The following is a 24,649-nucleotide window of genomic DNA, read 5'->3' as shown; positions in this document are numbered from 1 at the left end:
GAGACGTATTAGTAGCAAAGGATCGAATCCCGGACCATGGTAGATGTCCGACCCCACCTAGGGATCTGTAAGATCTATGTACTGCAATTAAAGTCTTTACTCTGGCAACGCACACATGAGGATCGAACCCAGTACTATCACAATAAAAGGCGTACCGAAAGAGATACGGACCCACGCGGGTCACAATATATATATATATATATATATATATATATATATATATATATATATATATATATATATTAAGAAAGTTGTTGGCAGAGGATCAAAGTCTTTCCATGTCACTCCCCGGTTTTCAGTCATTATGTAAATAGAAATGCAATCATTTAGGCAACATACCCTCACTGTAATTCAACAGTTAGGAAGCCGGTATGACGAGTCAAAATTGTAATAAAATATACCGCCTCTGCTTTTTTTCCATTTCCTACACTGAGTATATAGACAACGGACTTTTTTTTAGCAACTTTTCATCCATAGTTGCAGTCATTTTCTCTCTCATATACCGACTTTTTTGTGTCCAACTTGTGGCAACACTGCTGACCACCATACATACCAACATTGAATACATGAACAACTTAACATTAAAAAATCCTTCTTGTGAGGCATACAAACATAATTTTAGAGCTGTTGCCTATTATTGCCATGGCTCTTACTTTTGTGACTTGGAGAAGAAATACTTTGAACTTACTAGTGAACTAGAATTTCCTTCGAGCGAATTGTTTACGTGTTCGTACATATCGGAATTTTTTCGTTTTTATTATTATTATTATTATTAATAATAAACAGTATATAATTGTTTTCTCAACATTCTTGTAAATCATTCCGCTATGGTGGAATGCAATAAATCAAACTCTCAACCACAGTTGGAATAGCTGTTTGAAATGGAGGGATAAATTTTATAATATGAGCTCCAACTGTGCATGAATTGTTACGAGCTGTATAAAAGAGTATTTTACATTATGGTAGGGTAGAGCAAAGTAAGATAGGGATAGTGAGGTCGGGTTAGCTTAAGGTTACGGAAATGAGGACACACTTTGTTAAAGTTAATCAAGTAAAATTTCTTGTGTTCTTTTAAGGATACCAACTACAGTGAAGTTGTAAAATTGACCCAAAGTGACCTTATAATGGCTGATGAAACATCAGTCGAGTTGGTAGGTGTGTGCAAAGAAGAAATCGATCTTGACTTTTCTAATGAAGATCCACTCGAAGGGAAAGGGTGGACAGACACAACGATAATGGACAACACAGAATTTGTATTACCTACAGCGGAAGAAGAACAAGCAGTTGAGGAGGATGAAGCTATGACTTATTCTTCCGATATGAAATTAAACATTGATATCTCGAAGTCAGAACCTATAAATGAAGTAGACGTTCCCTGTGGAAGTAATTCGGAATCTCCAAGAAATGTAGTGACTGAAGAGACATACATGTCGTACTCTAGTGATTACGAAAAATTAACAATAAAAAGTTTCAATTCAGATAGGCCAGAAAGGTAGGTTAACGTTAAAATTTAGGTACTGATTAAGAACAGCCCATCATAAGATAATGGTTATATAACTTAAAATCAATTCCTCTATTGGAAAGAGGATTATGTAGGATATTAAGTAACGATGTTGAAGAGAGTTTGCACTATATAGGAAATCACTATTACAAAAATACAAGTATTAAACACTTACAAAGGCTACTCTACGGTTACAGTGATCAAGTATATATTAAAGATGGTTATGTAACATACAAACTTCCGTCGTCGGAGCGTTTCTGCACGATGTAAATAAAACTTTATTTTATATTTAGGCCACAGTGCAGTATCGCCGGACCAATTTGAATATCGACCAAAAGTACCAAAATGTTCTGCATTCGGTTATACTTGGTTCGATTAGTTTAGATACATTATATTAGGTTTGGGACATAAAGGCGAACAGTGCAAAATAAAACCAACCAGCGCATTACTGCTGTTTCCTCGGGCCAAATAAAAGATTTAAAAAAATACAAAAATATACTACATTCAGTTATATTTCGTTTGATTATGTTAAGTTACGTTACAGTACCTTATAAGGCGTGCAGTTTTAGTATACGGATCCATAGTATAAGTAGTAGCAGAAAGAGGAACGCCTTAGAAGCCCCGTAGGGGTTGGTTGGTTCTCTTCTAGACATGAAATGATCAAATTAAAAACTTGACCAACTTCTTCTGTACATTTTACAGTCTATGGATCCGCATACTAAAACATGTGTACCTCTCCGCGAAGTAGTCCATTTACCTCCACATACAGTGCTGCTTACAGCACCAAAAATAACCAACAAATACAACCATTTTCTTTACTTATACCCTAACCTGACTTTCACTCATTCTTCCTCAGGAACTGAAATTAATCCTCGAATTGATCCAGCAAATTTCCTAAAATTGGTCCGGCGATACAGCAGTTAACGCTCAACCTGTGCTAAGTGGCAACTAACAAGCACGAATGTTATAAAACCGACTTGCGGCAGAGTGTAGCTGGTACTCGCGCGCTATTTGCGTCCGAAGGAGCAGGCGCATCAGCGACGATGGTTGTATGTGTAATGTGGGTTTTGGCAATCATACATTTCAGTAGCACTTGTCATGGTTTCATTCTGGCACCACTTCACTTGTAAACGTAAAATACAGCTTCTGTACACTTTGCAAAAATCCATTGTTGTTGAGCTAGAAGTCACTTTCAAAACTGAGGCTAGTAAATTTCTGCAATTTCAAGAAGATGATTGTATATAACAGTTTCTTACCTGTCGCTCGTAATTCCTGAATAGCTCGGAATATATATAACTCACACATGATACGTCAGACCCTTGACATAAAGGCACCATTTCCAAACTGCCTTTCATACCACTATCATAAAAAGTGTACCTTTCCGCGAAATAGTGAATCCACCTCTACATACAGTGGCGTTTATAAATTTAAAAGCAACCAGTTTGTTAACTTTTGTCCATTTACATGACATTCATTCATTTTTTCTCACAAACTTGCATAAATTCTGCAATTGACCCGATAAATTTCCTAAAATTAGTCCGGCGATACATTACCCTATATTTATAAGTAAACTCCCACAATTGCTCGGTGATTTTATTCGATATCGACTGTTTTTGCACCGATCTTTACTATATGCACACTTGCAGTTTCTAACGCGCATGCTACCTGCTGCATTCCTTCCTTGACGCAGTTACACACCATTCTTACTTTTATTGGCTACCTAGCAAAAGTTACTTTTATACACAGTCATATCTAAGACATACATTTAGACATATATATGAATCCGCAAAGGCGTTTTGTCATAGTGGTCTCCATGCATAAATTCTCTATAGAGACAGTTTGTAAGACTCTGCCAGTAAATTTCGTTGCGTAGTGATTTCATACAATAGGTTGTGACGTAGTCATTTCTGGAGCTTTTCAATTTCCACCCACATTATCAATCTGCACGCTATTTTTGGGCATGTCATAAGATAAGAGTAGTCTAGAATGTCTCACGAAACCGTTTAAAGTACAAAAGTTATATGCATAAATTTACGAAGAATTGTTAATTTGTACCAAATTTCATATGTAATAATTGAATTAGATTTGTAAAACGATTGTGTAGGATTGGAAAATTTACAACTAAAATACTTCACCCGAAACAGTAATGTATGACATTTACGTAAAAAGTAAAATAATGATATATAATTCGGAAATGTCACGGAAACCTGACTAAATGAATTTATACATACATCTCATGGAAACAATACAGTTTTCGCTGATGGGGTATTTCAAGCGATTATATACATGCAACATACATATCAACCAACGCGTTTTCACGAAAGAAAGTGATTGGTACAAGAATAGGTCATTTCCTGCTAACCACTTCCGTACAGAGCATGTAATACAGTTTCAGGGAGTGAGTTTTTCGAACGATTGCACTTATGCAACGTAAATATCAATCAACAAATCGCACAGAATAACTTCAGGTGTAAGTATAGGAACACATGAGCCTCAACTGATGATGCAAAGAAATAATATTGATGAATGACCAATCACAGATGGAATAAAATGTATTCCACTAATTCTTCTCACCGACAGATCATCCCTGATTGCGTTCTCTAAAACGCTTTACAGATGCAAATGCTGTAGGAATCATTCCACTTGACAATGACCTGCCGTTTATTTTGCTTTGCAATAGTGATGATGTGGCTGTTTACACAATTGTAATTTTCTTTGAAAAAAATGAAATGAAATCTTTGAGTTTTAAGTCCCACGAATATGCCGGTTACGCTAAAGGGGACGGTGAATATGAGTAATGAATGAAATGGTAGAATGAAGAAAGTGGAAACGGGAGAACCCCGAGAAAACCCACGCATACGGTGTTTGTCCACCACAAAGTTCACTTAGCGGGGGCTGGGATCGAATCCGGGACCCCAAGCATCAGAGGTGAAAGCCCTACCACTGAGCCACCGCGGCCCCTCTTTTTTTCTTTGATGTAGAAGCTTTAGCTTCATGACAGACGTTATTCGTTGATATAGGATTCGAAGAAAATTTCCGTTTTGATTCGAGGGCAATATGTTATTTCTTCGTTTTAGAGATCCATGACAAAACGAAAACGTACGAAATGAATTTTCGTACATATCACTTGCCCAGTCGTATTCAGGAGGTGTCATGTTTTATTTCATGCAAAAGTGTAAGAAAGATTCATAAATAACTAATCATATATCGTATCCCATCTACTTTTGGATAATATCAAAGTAATTACAGAAAAATTCGTATTATTCACTAAATTTATTAAATTCTAATCACAGATAAGTATTCCTATGTCCCATCAACAGTATTTCCCGAACGTAAAGTCAGTGTTTATTGTTGGAGGACATCTCTTATATATTAGGTCATACTAGATATAAGTAAGATATCAAAAACGAAAAAGAAAGGAAATCAACAAGAAGCATGCACATAAAAGACATACAAACATCTGGCTGAAACAAATATATATATATATATATATATATATATATATATATATATATATATATATATATACTGTGTATCGCTTAATCGAATTATAGTTAATTCTGAACATTGATAATTCTGAGAAAGATAATTGAGAATTATAAAAATTTGGTAAGCAATAATAACACTCACTAACAATATATATTTGATAATTGAAATATTTAACGTGAAATAAAACTTCCTCATGCCGTAAACGTCGCCAACACGTAGTGGCACACTTGCCGGTAAATGTCGATCGTCGGTATAGGACCCGTCAAAGGATTGCCGCTAGTGTGCCACTGGCGGCAGGGTTTCGTCGAGTCGAAACACATATCTAAAGTCGCCGAGTTGAAGTTACCACCGCATAGCAGCGAGGACTTCATTTTGTTCTGCACTCTTTCGACTCGTTGCGGAGAATCGCAAAAGGACCAACACGAAATCTCGCCAATCATATGCATACGGTTATTATTATATGCTACTTTTTCCTGAAGATTTATTCCCAAAATGGGCTTCGGGAATCAATAGGAATCCCTGTCTCTACATCATGAATCAAGGATCTTGAAATGAGTGCGTGTAATTGTATAAATTTGGGTGGTGACTGTCGCCGATTATTATATTGTGAATATGGGAGATCTATGAAGCAAAGTAAATGGACTCACGTCACTTTGTTACAAATTTACATGGGGAATGCATTTTATGCAGCAGGACGTTTGGGCGCAAAGCAGTCCACGATGAGCTCCTTTCGGCATGGTCGTTCGTTCTTAACTGGTCATTGAGAACTGTCATACATATTCCATAGCCTTACTGGAAATAATGCTGTTCTTCTGGCGGCAAATCGTATTGCCCCTTTACGTTGGATATATTATGAAGGACAGAAATTTGTTTTGGAGTGTCTCATACTGCCTACAGTAAATTTTATTTGGCTTGTTCTTCGTATCTCAGTGTATACCTAGTGCCTATAAGTGCCTATTTTTATGAAATCTGAAATAATTTTTTATTAATACAATAGAGTATAACTACCGGTCCTCTTGGGCAAATCAAATACAAAAAGAGCATTCAATAAATACTCCTTGAATCACCCATATCATTAATAATACTATTTTAATTCCAAAGACAACTCTTATTCGTTTCTTCTGACCTCTTGATACAGGCCAGTAGTTAATACACATTTCTTGTTTTGTACCACGCATTTTAATAATTTATTATAGAAAATGAAAATATATCCCGTATTGTACATATTTTAAGAAAAAAATTAACAATGTCTGACTCAGAAAAACAAGAACACAGTGCAGTATGAATATAGTCACATCTTTAATATAACTAAACATTAACGAAAAACGTACTCTTTTTGTACAAAATTACCTGTCTTTGTTACATATGTCTTATTTTATTAAAAGGAAATATTCTTTTAAAACTGAGTCACATAGTACGGAGACCGGACAGTCAATGCTTTGCTACGGTTTCTTTCTATGTCTTTCCAACTGGTAGAGGCAAGTTGTGCTTAATATGCAAAAACTTTGCTATGTTCATGATATTATTTTTAGCGTCTGCAGAATTATTAGTAGAAGTTTTACCAAATTCCTAGTGCTTAAAGATTTGGACTCTAGTTATGAAATACATTACAACATATGTAGATAAGTAAACTATTTGGATAGAATGTTTTGCGCCCAAATGTCATGGTCCCAAATGTATTTGATTCTCGCGCCCAAATGTAATTCTAAACAGATATGGTCGAATATACACGGGTAAAGGAGCGCTCTTATTAGCGAAATTAAAAACACCCCAAGGATTATCCCTCCATAAGCGATGGGAGGGATAGCACCTCCGTTGCGAAGTCGAAAGAAAAGACACCTAGTAATTATAAGGTTGGTGGTGCTTTGCGCACATTCGTTTTTTTTTTTTTTTTTACTTTTTTAAATGCTTCTTTGACTCACCTTAATGAAAACAAATCATGCGTATAGGCGATTTAACATTTTTTTGGAGGGGGAGAGAAGTAGTTTTGTAATTCCTTGGCGTTTTGTACCGTCTTTGCCATTGGTGGTCCGCTGGCAGTATAATTTTAAAAGCGAGAATGGGACCACGGCGGATCATCCTTATGAGGCCGCCAATTTTTGGCGAGATATTGCTGGTTTCCCATCGGTGGTCCACCGGCGCTTGCAGCATGAGGGTGTTGGCTCTGATGTGAAGAATATTGGCTTCATGAAAGAAATTAGTCATTGGTGGTTACTTAATATTGAAGTAGAACAAATTATGGAGAAACAAAAAAAAAAAAAAAAAGAATCTTCTAAACAAAAGATAAATCTTTGTGTCTTTTTAAAGCTAAATGTTTGATTAATAACTACTTATAGCAAATACTCATCCTTTATAATATATTGTGTAGTTCAACGTATGATTATTGCCGTTGAGTCGAAGCGTTTTATATCCTTTTGCGAGAGAGCTACATGTATGTACTTAAAATGAAAATATTTCTTTCTTTGCCTTTATTTTCAAATTCACAGCCGAATTTAAAACCAGATATAGTCATTGTTTATAAAGCATTTTTAGCTAATTGATTTTTATCTTTAAAGAAAACAATTTTTATTTAGATGAACACGAGGAGCTAAGATGCCATGATTTTTAAAACATGTCATGTTCTGCTTAACAGTTTCTAGCAATAACACCACTTTTTACTTGAAATAGAATTCTAATATTTGAATGCGGCTTAGAACCGTTTCTTTTGGTTGTAATAGATTTTGGCTAAAAATGTCGTGTAAAGTTAAGAATAAACCGCTTAGGACAATTGTAACCCGGTTTTTTCTTGTTTTAGCTGTAAGGTTTCCAATGAATAATTTATGACATTTGTTTTTTTTTTTTTTTTTTTTTTTGTAAATTTATACTATATTCATGAAGAAAATCAAAATCGATAAGAAACAATGCACGTCCTCCAAAACATTGAACTATTCAGAATGTACGGTGAAAATTTATACTCTTCATATAGAACATAGTGACAGCGACTTCAGGAAAAGTAATGGAAGGAATATCAGAAACATCAGTAGACGAGTAGAAACGTTTCCTATTGGTTAATTTCTAGGATTATTGGATAATATTGAGAGAAAACGTGCTATTCGGTACCCTTTTACTTCCTATTTTAACTGAAATTTTAGCAAGCTTGAAACTATCACTCCAGCTCGTTCAGATGATCTTGGTACATTTTAATTAACTACCAATCTTCTTGAAAACACTATAAGGAATTATATACCTTTTAAAACTGATTTTTTTAAATGAATATATTTTACATTATCTTAAATTACATTTACGTAACCGTGCAATAAGAAATAGAACCACAGGTGTGCTGATCAAACAATACATATTAAAACTCAGAAACGTTGAAATACTGCAGTGTAATATAATTCATGTTTTGTAATAACTCTAAATAATGTCGTTCTTGCTAGTTATTAGATCTAGCTAACCTAACCTAACCTAGTTGACAGAAGCAAAGACAAATTATGTCAATGTGTTACAAGAAACAAATATGGTTTACTTGCTTTACAACAAACACCTCACCCAATGAGAACGGGGTTTAATACTCATTCCTTCACTGTACTTACATAATTCTAAACACAGAAAATGGAGGAAAACAAACAGGCTTACATATTTCACCTTCGGTAGAGTTATCACATCTTCTGAGAAATTAACCCATTTATTTGGGCAGCTAGATCGATATGTTTATTCATTTCACTGAAATAGGTTCATGGCTCACCACTAGTTGTGCAATAAGAGCGATGAGGCTAAACTCATATATAATGCAATTTTATGATTATTTCTAAAATTATGTAGCTATTGTTTCTTACTTTATTTAATTGCATTATATACAATACGATAGCGTTAGTGATTTTTAGTACACCGTCGACATTGAATTCACTTTTTGATATAAAAACTGCTAATTACCAACTATAAGTAGTACTAGAAATCTCATGTATTCTCGAATAATTCATATATTTAACAGTTAAAAACCACAGCAATTAAGTAATTTAAACACTTTTAAAATAGTATATAACGTAATCTAAGACGATTATAAAAGTACAGCACAGCTATGCTTATCTGGCTTATTTCTCTTTTTTGTCCAAAACTGCCAATTGAGCAATAACTATAAATATGTATATGTTTTTGTATATAAATTTCTAATGTAAAACCAAATAACCAACAAGGAACGATAAAGCTCAATATAACTGACTATATAAGAGCAAGAATTTTTATGTCTTATAACAAGAACAAGAACTTTAAGATTGCAGTAATTGCACGTTTTGATTATCATGGTTATATCGAAAAAAAACTGTACGGAAATAAACAAATAAACATTAAGACAGAAAATACATTACAATAAAATAACGAATTGTTTGATTAATTTTCTATTTTTTAAAGATCATCCACCACGTCGAAATAGTAAACTTGTAATCGAATTCGCCAAAAATATTTATGTCCATTCCAAGATTTAAGCACAAATTCACAAATTTCCACTAATCACAGGAGAAAGGGAATAGGTTGAAATTTAGTATACTTTAGCCGAAACTAAATCCTCCTACGATAGCCAATATTCCTCAGTTTACGTTACTCTATTTTTACCTTTTCAATTTAATTTCATTTAAACATAATATAAAGGGAGTAAAAAAGGCACGACTGCCTCGGTTCTTACTTGTTCCACTAACTAAATTGTAAACGCCCAATCGACCAGGTCCACAATTCAGCCAGCAGATGTCAGGTCTAACAGTGACATTTTAGTCGAGGCTCAGGCTCAGACTGTATTTTTCGTTTGAACAAAAGAGTTTTTCTATGTAAGGTAGTTATTCCCCGTTCCTTTAATCGGGCAAAAATCTTCTCAAGAATTTCTTTATGTGTTTCAATATCGTTCGTGTGAACGCAAATATCAACAACAAATAGTTCTAAATGTTCACCAATTAAATCTTTAAATATCTTATTAAGTACTCTAGTTAACGCAAATCCAGATTGACAAAAACCCATCTGCATGGTCTTGAAAGCTAAGAGCCTAGAAGGAGTTGCAAATACAGTATACTTTTGTGATTGTTTAGCTAATTTTAATTGAAAATAGCTAGTTTTAAATCAATTTTTGAATAAGTTTTGTGACTTCCTATATTAGCTATAGATGCTTCTACATTAGGAGTTGGAAACCCTAAAGCCACCACCTTTTTATTGATTTGCGAGTAGTTGACTACGAGCTGTTTAGATTTGTCATTATTGGCAACCAAAAAATCAAGGCGACACATACGGTGAACTATCTACGTCCTCAACCACAAGGTTACTAGAGAACAGGTTGCCTCGAAACAATTCGGTTTTTCGTTCGGAGGGAGTAGGTGAAGAACGTAATACGTCACCCGTTGACCAAACACTTTGAAGACACTTGAGAACTTTATAAGCATCCTACACCTTTAAATGAACTAAATAGAATTAGAATGATTATTTTAGGCAATAATTCAGGCGTACTGAAAGTTAAGAAGAACGCAAATACTATCGAAAATGAAAAATTAATTTTAAGCAAATTTCTTTTAAAATGAGGTGTTATATGTACTGATGAAATGCTAAAGACAATGGCCGAAGAGAAAAATGTTCTTAAACCAAGTGTGCTACATTGAGACACAATCAGCAATGGAAGAACATGGATTGGCGTATATAGCAGGTTGGCTTGAAATAATAATAATAATAATAAAAAACAAAATGCAAATAATAAACATTCATTTAAGTAATCAGTACAATAAAAATGTTCCCGTTCATCACTCTTCAGCATCATCGAATCAAAGCAGTGGTGTAGCCACGGAAGGGGGGGGGGGGGCATCGGGGCCAAACCGAAATGAGCAGCCTTTAAAACACCATCGTCAGATTTCCTCGCTTCAGTCATTTAAAAATAACAAAGTGTATATATAATTAATAATCGGTAAATTATTTACCGACCGAAAAATAATGTTATCTCTTCCGTGTAAGGAATGATCAAATGCAGAGCTTGCTGCCACATTTGCTACAATCGATTGATCTAGTGCTCCTGTGCGGATCATGTCCACTATGAAGCATCAAAATATTTTATATAGGCCTATTCTAAAATAATTGTCAACCTATGCTAATACGAGAATTTGTATGATGTTTTAGTCAAGAATAATAAATAAACATTTTTGTATGGAAATCTTAAAAGAAATTAGGCGAAATTTCAATGAAAATCACTCTTATGTAGATAGGTTCTGTGTAAAGGAGCTTAAATTGTAATAGTTATGCACAAAGGCATAATATTTGGTCCGGAGCTGTAGTTCTTACTTAAGCATAATAAAAACTACTTGGTTTGAAGAATATTTATGGAGAAAAAGCAAAAACCAATGATTAAACAAGTATTTTTAGTTTTCCGGACGGAAACGAAAGATTTCCGTTTTTTTTTTTCAGGCCTCAAAATCACTAACTGTAACTTTTTTTTTCTTTTTGGCTTTGTAAATTGTAGCTGTCTTCCCCCCAAAAAATTACGGTCCCTCCTAGATAAGCCTGCTGGCTATAGCCCTGATTCAAAGCTTGTCTCCTGGCCATCTCACACAGCCCCCTGAAGAGTGCTTTCGTGTGTTAAAGGTATGCGAGAACAGTTTTTATTTTACCATAGAAGAACAGTACGTAGGGGAAAAGATACCATGAAATGTCTAAAGAGGATAATTTGTTGGAGTAATTAATGATAATGTGAATTCTGAAATAGTGACTACATTTGTGCCAATGAGAACGTATGCCAGAATTAATTTTTTGAATAGTTTGGCAAAACAGAAAAGTGATAAGATTTCTGTAAAAAGAGAAGGAAGCTCTCAGGATCAAACGGTACAAAAAGCTCAGGAAACTTGTACAGTGACGTGAGGTTTCTAACAATAGAATATTATCGTAAAACACAATTATTATTATAAATTCTGTTCTTGATCATTATTCTATGTAGTAAATTACAGACACTTAAGTTTGATTCTGCATGCAAACAAAAAAAAAAGGATTTTACTATGTAACGTTAATTCAGTATAAAATTTCCTACGCGAAGACCCTCTTCCTTATACTTAAGTGGGGAAAAAAGCAAACTGCAATTTTTTTGCGCGCTTCACGGGTCTATAAGTGACGTCATTCCGGAACAACCTTTGATCGTGCAGCATGGCTGAGAGTCAACCTGTTTTCTAGTGACCTTCTCTCAACCACACCCATATTTATAGGAGAAATAAAACAAATAAACATTAAGACAGAAAATACATTACAATAAAATAACGAATTGTTTGATTAATTTTCTATTCTTTAAATAACATCTATCACGTCGTAATAGTAAATTTCTAATTGAACTCGCCAAAAATATTTATGTCCATTCCAAGATTTAAGCACAAATTCACGTATTTCCACTAATCACAGAAGAAGAGGAATAGATTAGAATCTAGTATACTTTAGCCGAAACAAAAGCCTCCTACGATAGCGAATGTTCCTAATTTTACGTTACTCCATTTTTACCTTTTGAATTTAACTCAATTTAAACATAATCTAAATGGAGCAAAGAAAGGCACGACTGCCTCGGTTCTTACTGGTACTACTAACTAAATTGTAAACGCCCAATCGACCAGGTCCACAATTCAGCCAGCAGATGTCAGATCTAACAGTGACATTTTAGTCGAGGCTCAGACTCAGCTCACCCTAGCATTAAAAACGCGAACCATATAACCAATGCGAGCATTTACTGTCACAAAAGATGGAATACAATTTCTAAAAAACATTTACTTTTTTTCCTTAGAAACCAAAGAAAATTCACGTTACAAATAGCAAATCTCACTGCTATTTATAGAAGTCACTGTAATTCATCATAAGCAAAAAATGAAATACAGCATTACAATCAACAATATTCTTTCTTGTAATTTTTTCATAGTGATATGAGATGTCTGTTCAGCTGGTATATCCAATATCTTCATTTTCCATTACATTGCATATTCAGTTGCTCAAATATTGAAAATCTGTAAACAATTATATCTTCTAGTTACATTTTGTGGTCCAGATAGACAGTCAAGAATTTATGTAAAAATTTGTTTAACTTGAAAACTTTTGCCTTTTTTTTTGTGTGTTTAAGCATTTTTATTGCTATTTCGATTTGTTTCTTAATTTGATTTTATTTAATGTATAAATGTATTTTCAGTCAAGGAAATGCACTTAATACACAGAAGGAAGTAAGCTTTGACCAGTCTAAGATATCCCACAAATACGTAGATACTGAAATACAAGCTACAGGAAGTCACACATTACAATTTTTGATAGAGAGGACTAATAATTTTAACGAATATAGGAAAACATTTGTCCCAAATTCAATTCTAGTCAGATATACGGCCATGGATATGGAAGAGGAACATCTTGGGAGTCAAGAGTATGCGAAAGGATCTATTCGAAATTCCCATTTGCGAGGTCAGGTGTTAACACATCTAGATATGTTACGTCATAATTTGGAAGAGTGTGGAAAGGAAATTAGTCAAAAGTCACATTTAGGTCATATGATAACGCATAGAAATGACAGACATTATAATTGTCAGGAATGTGGGAAGGAATTTGCTCACAAATCATCTTTAAAACGACACATGCTAACACACGGAGGAGAGAAATGTCATGCATGTTTAGAGTGTGGTATGATATTGTCACGAGAAAGCAATTTAAAATGTCTGATGTTACCACATACAGATGAGAAAGCTCATAGGTATCAGGATTGTGGGACGCTCTTTAATCAAAAAGATCATATTGTACAACACGTGTTAACACACACAGGCAACAAACCTCCTACGAGTATGGAATCTGATAAGGGACTTAGTCAAAGCGAATGTTGTGGACATCAAATGTTAGTGCACCTACGTGATAAACGTCATAAGTGTGAAAAATGCGATAAATTATTTACACGGAAACACAGCCTACGACAACACATGTTCACACACACGGGAGAGAAATTTCACAGTTGTCAGCACTGTTGTATGGAATTTTCTAGAAAATGGGATTTAAAGCGTCATATGTCAACACACACAGGCGAAAAGCCACTTAAATGCCAAGTGTGTGGTTGTTCATTTAGACGAAAAGAAACCTTGGCATCTCACATGATAATGCACACAGGTGAAAAAGCTTATATGTGTCAAGACTGTGGTAAGCGATATGCTCGAAAGTCAAATTTGAGAGTCCATATCTGCTCACATACAGGAGAATATCCTCACATATGTCAGGTATGTGCGAAAGGGTTTACCCGAAAAAGAGATTTAGACCATCATATGTTAATACACTAGTAAAAGCTCTTATCCATTTAAGGCGCAATTGAGGGTTCGGTTTGTTGAGTCACAAACTGAGATTTGCAATACATATATTAATTCGATCAAATAAGAAAGTTCATAAATTATAGATATGTAATAAAAAATTTTAGCCAAAGTCGTTGGATTAGAATACACATAACGGAAACTTGTAACCATCAGCAGCTTATGGGACGATTTACTACGAAATTGATATTTAGATTAAATGATGCCATATTCCAATAGATATATTTACAATTGTGAGAAGAGCTAGAAAAGGACTACTCTAAAATTTGGTGGAACTAGATAATGCATACAGGTGATAAATTGCACATGTCAGTGTGATGTACTATATAGTGAAATTTCAAATGTGAAATTCAATCGATCATACTCACAGGCTAGAACTTCTCTCACGTACCGGGGAATATATTGGTAGAGAGTTTGTATATGATCGCGTTTAGCAAAATATGTTGTGCATGCGTGAATACCGCTTACCTGTCATTAGGGTCAAAAGAACTTTTGCTGAAAATTTTATTTTATAGTCAGCATAGTAACACAAAACTGAAATACCTCATGTATCTCAGGATTGTGGGTAGTGATTTAGTTCAAAATAACATTTCGCACAATAAGTAATAATGCACAAATTTGAAAATTCTTGAACTACAAGCTCCGTGAAGATTCATTTATGTGTGCTAATTTCCAAGATGATGTTATCATAATGTTGAGCATCTAATATGTCACTAATATGTTAAACGATTACTGCGATACTCATGTTCGAGAGTCTAAAAGGTGATAGATAATCATCATACATACAAAGTACTTTTAAAGATTTTTTTTTATAATTACATGGCAGGTCCATTTATGAATGGACTGAAAAAAACCCGTACGGGTCAACAGAGTGAACACCATTACATCTAAAACCAAATCTGAATATCTATATTGGAACAGATCACATTTAAAAGCGTCTAGCATGTGATGAAAGTGAGGAGCAATTTATGTCTAAACTGGGTAGGCAATTGCTAACATAGAGAAAGTACTGGTATATATGAAGAGTGTAGGGGGAGACTGTGTGTTATTACATACAATTTAATGCACTTATACCAATCAAGGATATTAGAAAGAATTCAATTAAAGATGAATTTACTAAGGCAGATAGTAACATTTTCGGAAAATCTGTTCATATGATCGATAAAATTAATTTATTTGAGAGTAGAGTTTAAAAAAATGATATTTACCTACACTGAAGACAATTTTCTACGGGTTTTTGTCGAAGTTCATATTCTTTCAACAAAGGCTACCACCTACACGCTAGAAACTCCGTCTCATTGAGAAATTAAGTTTGTTTTTACGTCATAAAGGAAACAATTTAATCTTTTCAGAAGCGTATAACGAATACAGTGATTGTCTACCTTGAAGACAAACAATGGTACCTACACATGTATGATGGTCTTTTTGTCATTCTCATGTATTTGGCAACACATGCCAACTCACATTTGGGAAATATGTTTCTAATGAGAAATGACGAGAATTTGAAATAATGAAAAATCTCTTGAACGTGTTAGGCGGGCAGACGAACTTTACACTTATCAGGATTGTGCAGAAAACTTTTGGAGATAAAATTACAATTTGTAATATCACATTTCTCCACATATATCCGGAAGAGTCTATCATTTTCTGCTAGTTACGGTATTGTTCTTATATGTCAGATTATGGAGAGCTATGACATATGTACTATAAAATTCTCTCTATTTATGTAGGGTAGAGCAATTATCGTACACAGGATATTTTGTCTTTCCCATCACCTTTTATTATAAAAGATACTCCGGAAAACAGAAATATATATTACAATATGTAGTTTCCTCTACTGTTTGTAGGTAAGAAGGAACCCAGTGACCAGGCATCTTAGGGCTTTTGTAAGTCAGGTTACTGTCTTTGACCAGTATATAAGATATTTTTAACGTATTTCAAGTTGATTGAAACTGGCGGGCTTCCCGGTGAACAGTGTGTTTATTTTCAAGTTTTGTGACTAGCTGCTAATTTTTGTGAGTCCGAGCTTTGGTGAATGCTTTGGTGCTTGTGTTATTATCTCATGATAATTACACTGTTTTTTGAGTGAAAATTTGTGATATTTCATTCTTGGTAAAAGGAACTCACTTCTGACGAAACCGTTAGACAGTCTTATTATTTCGTTTGGGATCGATTCAGAAAGGCCCTAGACTAGAAAGATTATTATTCAGAGACTAATCTTAAATTGATCAGGAGAAGGATACGAAAAATAGACTCATTAACTTTGATAAGTGTACCTGTTAATCTCAAACTGTAGGTGTATCATGTACGTTGTCATTATTTTTTTATGTGTGTAGTTCTAAAAGTAATCGTTTCAATCGCCTTATTGTATTGTTGGTGGATTTCATTCTTCAGTTATTTGACTTGTTTCCTTTGTACTTCGACCTTGCGCCATCCTCCCAAAAAAACTATCTGGATTTCTTTACAACCCGAATAGCAATGATCCAATATTCTATCTTTCTCTTCCCTTTTGGATGTATTATTTTCATGCTATTTTGTACTGTTAGAAGGTTTCGCGAGGTTAGCTCGCAAAGGTTTGCTCTTATTGCAATGTATTTTCCTCCATTTTCCTTTCCTCTTTACAGAAATATTTCAGGTTTTAAAATTTAAGTTAAACTGGCAATTTGACACTATTATTGATCTAGTGAAATGAAATTTGTCAATATTATCACTATTTTAAAATATTCCAGATTTAAAATATTTGTAGTTTAACACTAGAAGCACCAAGCGGTTTTTCAGACCGCTTCGAGTTATATATTTCTTCTTATTTTTGGAATGGTTTTGAATTTTTAGCTCACACTTTATGACTTTATTTGTAATTTGACATGTTTTCGAGAAGTTTGAGTATCAGACTATGCGGGGGGAGGGAGTTTTGACCTTCTATACCTGGAAGAACCAAGCGGTTTTTTTGACTGCACCATATTAATTAATGGGAAAATGAATTAATTTTGTTCAAGAACACTAGGTGGCATCAGTATAAATTGAGAAAGGAGTTTGTAGTTTCTTTTTCGTTTTGCTATATATTTGTCTCATGTTTGTTTTAGAAAGGCTGATTTTAATAACTTTCTCTCTGGTTTGTGGTTTTGTATCCCTAACAACTCACAGAAAGATTGATGAGACTTGTTTGTAGAAAATTTCGCAAGTTTTTCTCTAGAATATCTTTTCTAGAAGTGTCCAGCATGTGATCGGAATATGGTGGTAAGTGAATTTCGCCATAATAAGGCAGCTTGAAGTGTTCGTACGGTGATTGTGGTAACAGTGTAAAGCCCTCAGAAATTCTCCAAACACGGCAGGACCTGGACGAAGAACAATCTGGATGTGAAGATGAAGATAAGCAACAATTATCAGATGATAAGAGTGACCACTGAGATGAAGAAATGTCATTTCAAAGTGCGGATGAAGCCAGTGAAAGTTTGGGGCTTGATACGTCTGGCAATGCTATCTCTCTCGTACCTAACAACAATTTCGTTTCTGCAGATGGCACTAAATGGACAACGTTGAATAATATTCAGGATTCTTCTGGCCGTATAAGCAAGCACAATATTTTGCGCGAAAAGCCAGGTCCCTTCTCGTACGCTGTTCGACATGTAAAGAACGAATGCCTGAGTGCCTTTCGTCTTTTCGTGGATGAAATTCTGCGACGCATACGTAAGTGCACTATAACAGAAGCGAATAGGCAGCAGGGTGACACTAAATGGACATTGACTCTTGAAGAACTCGAGGCATTCTTTGCAATATTAATTTATCGTGGTGCAACTGGTGCAAGTAATATCCCCATACGAGACTCACGGAGCAAGATATGGACCTCCATTTTACAAACAAACGATGAGCAGGAACAGATTTTGTGAAATTATGAAGTTCCTACGATTTGATGAAAAAAGCTGTAGATCCGAAAGACTGAAAGAAGATAAATTTGCTCTTCCTTCTCACATATGGTACCCATTTATCGGCAACTGTAGAAGAAACTTCAACCCTCATGAATCTGTGTGTGTTGATGAACAACTTTTTCCTACAAAACTTCGTTGCAAATTTATTGAATATATGCCAAACAAGCCAGACAAATTTGGACTAAAATTTTGGTTACTAGTAGATGCCACTTCAAAGTATGTGCTCAATGGATTTCCGTATCTTGGACAGGACAATGAACGACCATGTGACATGCAGTTAGGTGAGTACGTTGTGGTGAAATTAATGGATCCTTAAAAAACTCATGTATCAACGTAACATATGACAACTTCTTCACAGGGAGACGTTTGGCTGAAACTTTGAAGAGCAGAGGAAGTAGTTTAGTGGGTGCAATGAGAAGTACACGAAAGGAAGTGCCAAAAGCGTGTGTTGATCAAAAACATAAACCATTGTATGAGACAGAAGTGTACAGAGATGAAACGGACAACATGCTAACAGTATATAAGTGCAAGAAGAATAAAAGTGTGCTTGTTCTAAGTTCCATGCACAAAACAGTACAAATATCCGAAGGTAAAAAGAAAAAAAAAACGGAAACAGTAATATATTACAACAAAACAAAATGTGGAGTTGATGTTGCTGATCAAATGCTTAGAAAGTACAGCGTAAAAACAGCATGTCGAAGATGGCCTGTTTATGTGATGCACAATGTCCTTGATATAGCATGTCTGAACTCTTGGGTAGTGGAACGGAAGTAACGGGCCGTAAAATAAGCAGACGAACATTCTTGAGAATTTTAGCCGAGGAACTGAGAAAATCGTTTTGTAGTGAAAACGAATCAAATAGTTTGTCAGAAGATAACCACCCTCAGAAAAAACGACAAGTGCGCATGTTTAACCAAAATGAAACTACTGATGTGTGTAAAAGATGTAAGAAACGAGTGTGCGGTAAGTGCAGAGGAAAATTAATCAAACAAATTATCTGCAGAAAATGTAATGCAACTTAGTTGAAGCCATGTATGTAAGTTTGTATGTGAGTAACAGCGTTTAACTCAATGTTCTCTTGTATATTTGAATTTTCGTGCTTCTAATGACTGTCTGAACTGAACGTTGAATGAAAATAGATTCAGCCTGAATCGACGTTTGTAGATCATACGTAATATAATACATAATTATAATATATATTTTTCTTCCTTTATTTAATACGGCGATTAACCTAACCTAACCTAATCATCATTTAACACAGTCATTAAAAATATTGTGAAAAATAAAAGGGATTTATTATTATTAAATGAAATTTTCCATAAGCGGTCAAAAAACCGCTTAGTGCTTCTAGGAAATAAAAAATTCCGGTGCTCCTAGTATTAAAGTTTAGGTTGACATGAAAGTTCCTAAACATTTTCGGTTAGGATTTGTTTTCAGTAACTTACCTGTGTTTTTCACTACAGGAGTTGAGTTTTGCATGAACGTTGCGTCCATAGAGATACTGACTGTGAAACAATAAACCAATTGCCTGACTTTATTGAAATTAGTTAAAAAGCGGATTTACACTTTAATGATTTTCTCGTATTAGAGATTAATAAATTTTTATAATTATTGTTTGATATTTTGAAATTGAACTGATTTTTTTTATCGATATGAGATTTTAAAACCAGGATTTTTGCGGGCATCTTTGATTAACGCAGGTTAGGATTTATTTAATATTTAAGAATTTAATTGTTGTTGTCGGTGAATATATGGTCAATAAAGTATAACTATATATTCACCATTGCATTATTGACTAAATGTCCAAATACATTTGATATTAGAAAATTGATTCTGGGTGTTCTATTTATTATTAATATTTATTCGTTTCCTTAGGATGCTGGATCATTCTGTGCAAATGTGGACTGGTGCTTTCCCTGTAGTCCTGTCTGCAAGATGTTTCTCCGAATTAGTTAGAAACAATCGGACCAATTGGTTTATTTTTCCTTCCGTTCTGATTACTTTGGATTCGTTCGAAGAGATAGGTGGGAAGGGGTGTTACACAACGCTGCTGAAAAACATGCGGCATGTACAAAATACTTTCATGTAGAGATGCAAAAAAGCCGGCTTTTTTTAATCGATGGTTTTTTGCACATAAAAAGCCGGCTTTTTTGGGAAAAAAACGAGAATTTTGGAAATTTTGGCTTTTTTCATTTTCATGATTTTTCTGTTTAAATAGCTTTCTTATAGTATACTCTAAAGTTAAATAAGATTTCATGACCCGAATGCCATATTTCGCTCTGGAATTCACCATAATGATGGATGGAGCACATGGTTTATGAATTAAAGTAAACATAAAGTACGTAGTATTTGAGGGCAATTTTAGAAGCTATTTAACCTTATTTTAACTTCTGAATTATCGACATTTTTTCTTCTCTAGATCATTTCTTTTTAGTCATCCGCGTTTCACTTCTTAGAGCTTAGTACTCTAGCTTCTAGTACATAATTAAACTTATGTTTTTCAATATATCCATCAGAGCGTACGTTTTTCTATATGTCTGTCAGAGCGTACTTCCACATTTCCGTTATACTGTAGCTGTACAATGATTTAACAATAATCTTCCTGACACAAGCTTGAATACCATTTGATAGAACTATTCAGTATCGGATTTAGAAAAATATTTGGGAGGGGTTTTTCTGAATAATGTTTGTTTTTTTTCTAAAAATTCCTAACTTTTATTTAAGAGGAGCTTAAGTTTATGAGTACAGGCATAACAAATATTTCATTTCGTTTGTATATTGAGCTATAATCCACCAGATACAACTTTGAAGACCATTTTATACTGATAATCAGTGGCGGATTTAGAAAAGCATTTTGGGAGGGGCTTTTCTTATTAATGCTTAGTTTTTCTAAAAATTCCTATTTTTTTATTTGAAGACAGATTGAAGTTTATGAGTAAAGGCAAAACTAATATTTAGTTTGTTTTAGAAATTCCCTAATTTCGGGGTAGAGTCTTCAATCCGAAAGACATCCCCACCCTAACCCTCTTCGCAAACCCATCACTGCTGGTAATTAATAATAACAAAGATTTAAAAACGATTAGAAAGTAAGTCGGCCAGGACACACAGTACACGCACTATCTCTACATTCACAGATAGAATTAAGAAAAACTTTTGTCAAAATGGTCGAATGCGGGGTTGAATCCCGGACTTCACGATAGAAGCGCGAATGCTAACCACTCACTCATGTTTGTTGTGTAGTTGTGCTTAACTTAAATGTATTCTCTCTCTCTCTCTTTCTCTGTGGACACAAAAGCTCTCCATTGGTTCTGTCCTTATCCAATTCAATCCAGTTTCTACTCTGTATTCCTATTTCTGCTTATCCATCCTTCTGCTTTATTATTGTCCTCCCATCTGGTCCTAGGTTTTCCTAATGGACGTTTCCCGATTGGATTTCCAGTTAAAAATTTGAAAGCGTTCCTACTTTCTTCCATTCTGGCTACATGACCTGCTCACCTGAGCCTCCTAGACTTGATGACTCTAACGACGTTTGGTAAAACCGTGTAAATTATGTAGTTACTCCTTATGAAGTTTCCGCCATCCCCGGTCCTCTTGGGTCCAAATATTCGTCTCAGAATTTTATTCTCAAATAATTTCAGTCTGCGTTCTTCCCTCAGCGTATGCGACCTTGTTTCACAACCATAAAGCATAACAGGCATTATTATCATTTTATATATTTTAAGGTTTAAATTCCTTGACAGAACTCGCGACGACAACATATTTTTAACTGAATAATAACAAGAATTTCCTGATTTTAGTCGACATTTAATTTCTTCGTGGGTATAATTTTGGTCTAGTAATACTGATCCAAGATATTTGAAAGTATCCAGTGTCGAAAGTATTAATTGATATTTTAACGCATTCATTATTTGCCGTAATATCCTTGTGAACTTCCTTGTATTTAGATTTCTCTGCATTTACTCATGTCCCTGCAAGCGTTTAATAAGGCCTCTGCATTTCTTTCGATCGTTCTATCAGATTTACATCATCAGCATACACAATAACCTGGTGAATACCATTCAACTCTAGGCCCTAGTTCCTATCTTTGTTTTTTCTTATAGCGTACTCCGCAACAAAGCTGAATAATAAAGGCGATAACGCATATCCTTGTTTCAGGCCAATCTCGACATGGAAGCTCGCATTTTTCTACTCGAACTTTACTCTGAAATTCATTTAAACACTTAATAAATCTAGCTTTTTCGGTATTAAAAATTCTGTAAGAATGTTGTACAATGTTTCCCTCCTTACCAAGTTGTAAGCCTTTCTAAAATCAATAAACAGTTGATATACTGGGTAATATATGCCCATTTCTTTTCGAGTATTTGTCGAATGGTAAATATCTGGTCGATTTCGACTAAATTCACACTGATAATCTCCAATAATTTTATCTGCGTATGGGGTCAATCTTATTAATAGAATGTTCGATAATTATTACAATCAAATTTGTCGTCTTTCTTGTGAATTGGAAGATTGATTGATTCTTCCACTCTTTTTAAATGTATTCCATAGTTTTTCTTTTATATAAAAAAAAAGTTTCGTAACTATATGTTGAATTTTCTTGTTAAAAATTCAGAAACCTTCAGCATTGGGTAAACCGTGGTGGTGGTTATATATTCTACAGCCTAGGAAACCATACGCTCAGATGAACCATCTATTACGTATATGATCCATGAACAGAAAATTCGATACTTTCCCGATTCTGAACAAGCTTAAGGTACAGTCAGTGCATTACAGAATTTGGAGCATTACCGATTTTGCACATCCGAAGCAACATTATTACGTATTAGGTGGTAACATTATTAGGTGGTAACATTATTACGTATGTGATCAATCAGTGAAAAAATTGTTCGAAATATTCATACAATGTATATAAAAGTTAAAATTTACCTAAAATAATTCAAGAATGTACAGAACCACCCGAAACGAAGCTCTAGATGTGCAGATTTCTCTCATGTTTTTCTTTATTTTGCTTCAAAAAGAACGTGTGTGATATTTTGAAGTAAAAATACTACATACAATTTTGCTAGTTATTTGTGAAATGAAATGAAATTTTTGAGTTTTACGTCCCACGGTTATGCCGGTTAGGCTAAAGGAGACGGTGATGATGAGAGATGAATGAAATGGTGGAATGAAGAAAGTGGGAGGAAACGGGAGAACCCCGAGAAAACCCACGCAGACGGTGTTCGTCCACCACAAAGTTCACTTGGCGGGAGCAGGGTTTGAACCCGAGACCCCAAGCACCAGAGGTGAACGCTCTACCACTGAGCCACCGCGGCCCCTTGCTAGTTATTTGTGTATCATTTTTAAAGTACTTATTGTATATGAGGTTAAAATATTATTACATATATGGGTTAATCCTTTGGAATTCATAATGTAAATGTTAAGAATTAAAAAAAAAATCTTTTTGAAATTCATGGTTTATTTTTGAGGTTTCATATTATTATGTGCATCAACCACTATTTAAATGGCTTTTCTTTTTGTTGTAGAGAAGCGAAACAAAGTCTGCTTTATCAGTTTAAAGCAAAATTTTCAAAAAAGCCCAAAATTTCCCAAGCAAAAAAGCAAAGCAGAAAAAACCGAGTTTTTTTCCAAAAAAGCCGGTTTTTTTCCGAGCCCTTGCATCTCTACTTTCATGTATAATTCTATGATCATGACATGACTAATATCGAGTGTATATTTACAAAGCTGCAGGAGATTGAAGATTTGGCTTTCTTCAAAAGATTTGATTTCGAGACTCATTAGAAAAGTACCTTGTCCAATTGCATAAATAGATTTAAATAGCTACGAACGTTAAATGCCGTTTACAAATATCTTATACTTCAAATCTTTCTGGAGATATGGCAGATAGAGTTTACAACACTACAGGAAATTATGTAATTCTGAGAACTTATGTAATGTAAAAAATTATGTAATTGTATTTAAGCCTACCAAAATATTTTGTTATAATGAAACACAAGGAAAGTAAATAAAAAATGTTCAAATAAATACACCATTTTAAACATACATTTTATATTTTGTTTCGTGCAATTCCCTGTAACGGTTTGACATATAAACTGTTGTAAGTGGCATTATATTTATGTCTTTTGAAAAACATGTATTAATTCGTTATGACACACACAGATCAAAACTTTTTTGAAAATGAAACCTTTTAAAAAATGTTTAAGTTTTTATTCCCTTTAATTTTCTTTACTTTCAGAGTCGGACTGGCTGCTAGTTGGCCCTGGCGGCAGACATATTGTGTTGCCTCCGAATTTTCAATCCCCCCCAACCACCACTACCATAATCGCTCACTGTTTTCCCAGAATAAAAGTGCATTATCATCTTAGATAAAGCAGCTATTTCTTTAGTAGTCACACCGTGCACTATATCATAAAGATAATATAGAATCCGAG

The 24,649-nt window shown here is 34.4% G+C and overlaps 1 protein-coding gene across 1 annotated transcript; it reads left to right on the top strand.

The window, feature by feature from the left end:
* Positions 1-539: 539 nt before the first annotated feature.
* LOC145684412 (uncharacterized) lies at positions 540-24,394 on the top strand. Its single transcript, XM_081756734.1, has 3 exons — positions 540-1,492; positions 13,146-14,205; positions 20,094-24,394. Exons 1-3 carry the CDS (start codon positions 1,125-1,127, stop codon positions 20,172-20,174), a joined length of 1,509 nt encoding a protein of 502 aa, XP_081612860.1. The 5' UTR covers positions 540-1,124; the 3' UTR covers positions 20,175-24,394.
* The last annotated feature ends 255 nt before the right edge of the window (positions 24,395-24,649 follow it).

Source organism: Thermobia domestica, chromosome 4, assembly GCF_964235325.1.
Source record: "Thermobia domestica chromosome 4, izTheDome1.hap1.1, whole genome shotgun sequence".
NCBI lineage: Eukaryota > Metazoa > Arthropoda > Insecta > Zygentoma > Lepismatidae > Thermobia > Thermobia domestica.
This window is presented reverse-complemented; position numbering and strand designations above follow the sequence as displayed.

Coding starts and splice junctions, on each gene's coding strand:
- LOC145684412 (XM_081756734.1), top strand. CDS start 1,125: ATGGCTGATGAAACATCAGTCGAGTTGGTAGGTGTGTGCAAAGAAGAA. Junction 1,493..13,145: donor AATTCAGATAGGCCAGAAAG/GTAGGTTAACGT, acceptor ATGTATTTTCAG/TCAAGGAAATGCACTTAATA. Junction 14,206..20,093: donor AATATCCTCACATATGTCAG/GTATGTGCGAAA, acceptor TCGTTTCCTTAG/GATGCTGGATCATTCTGTGC.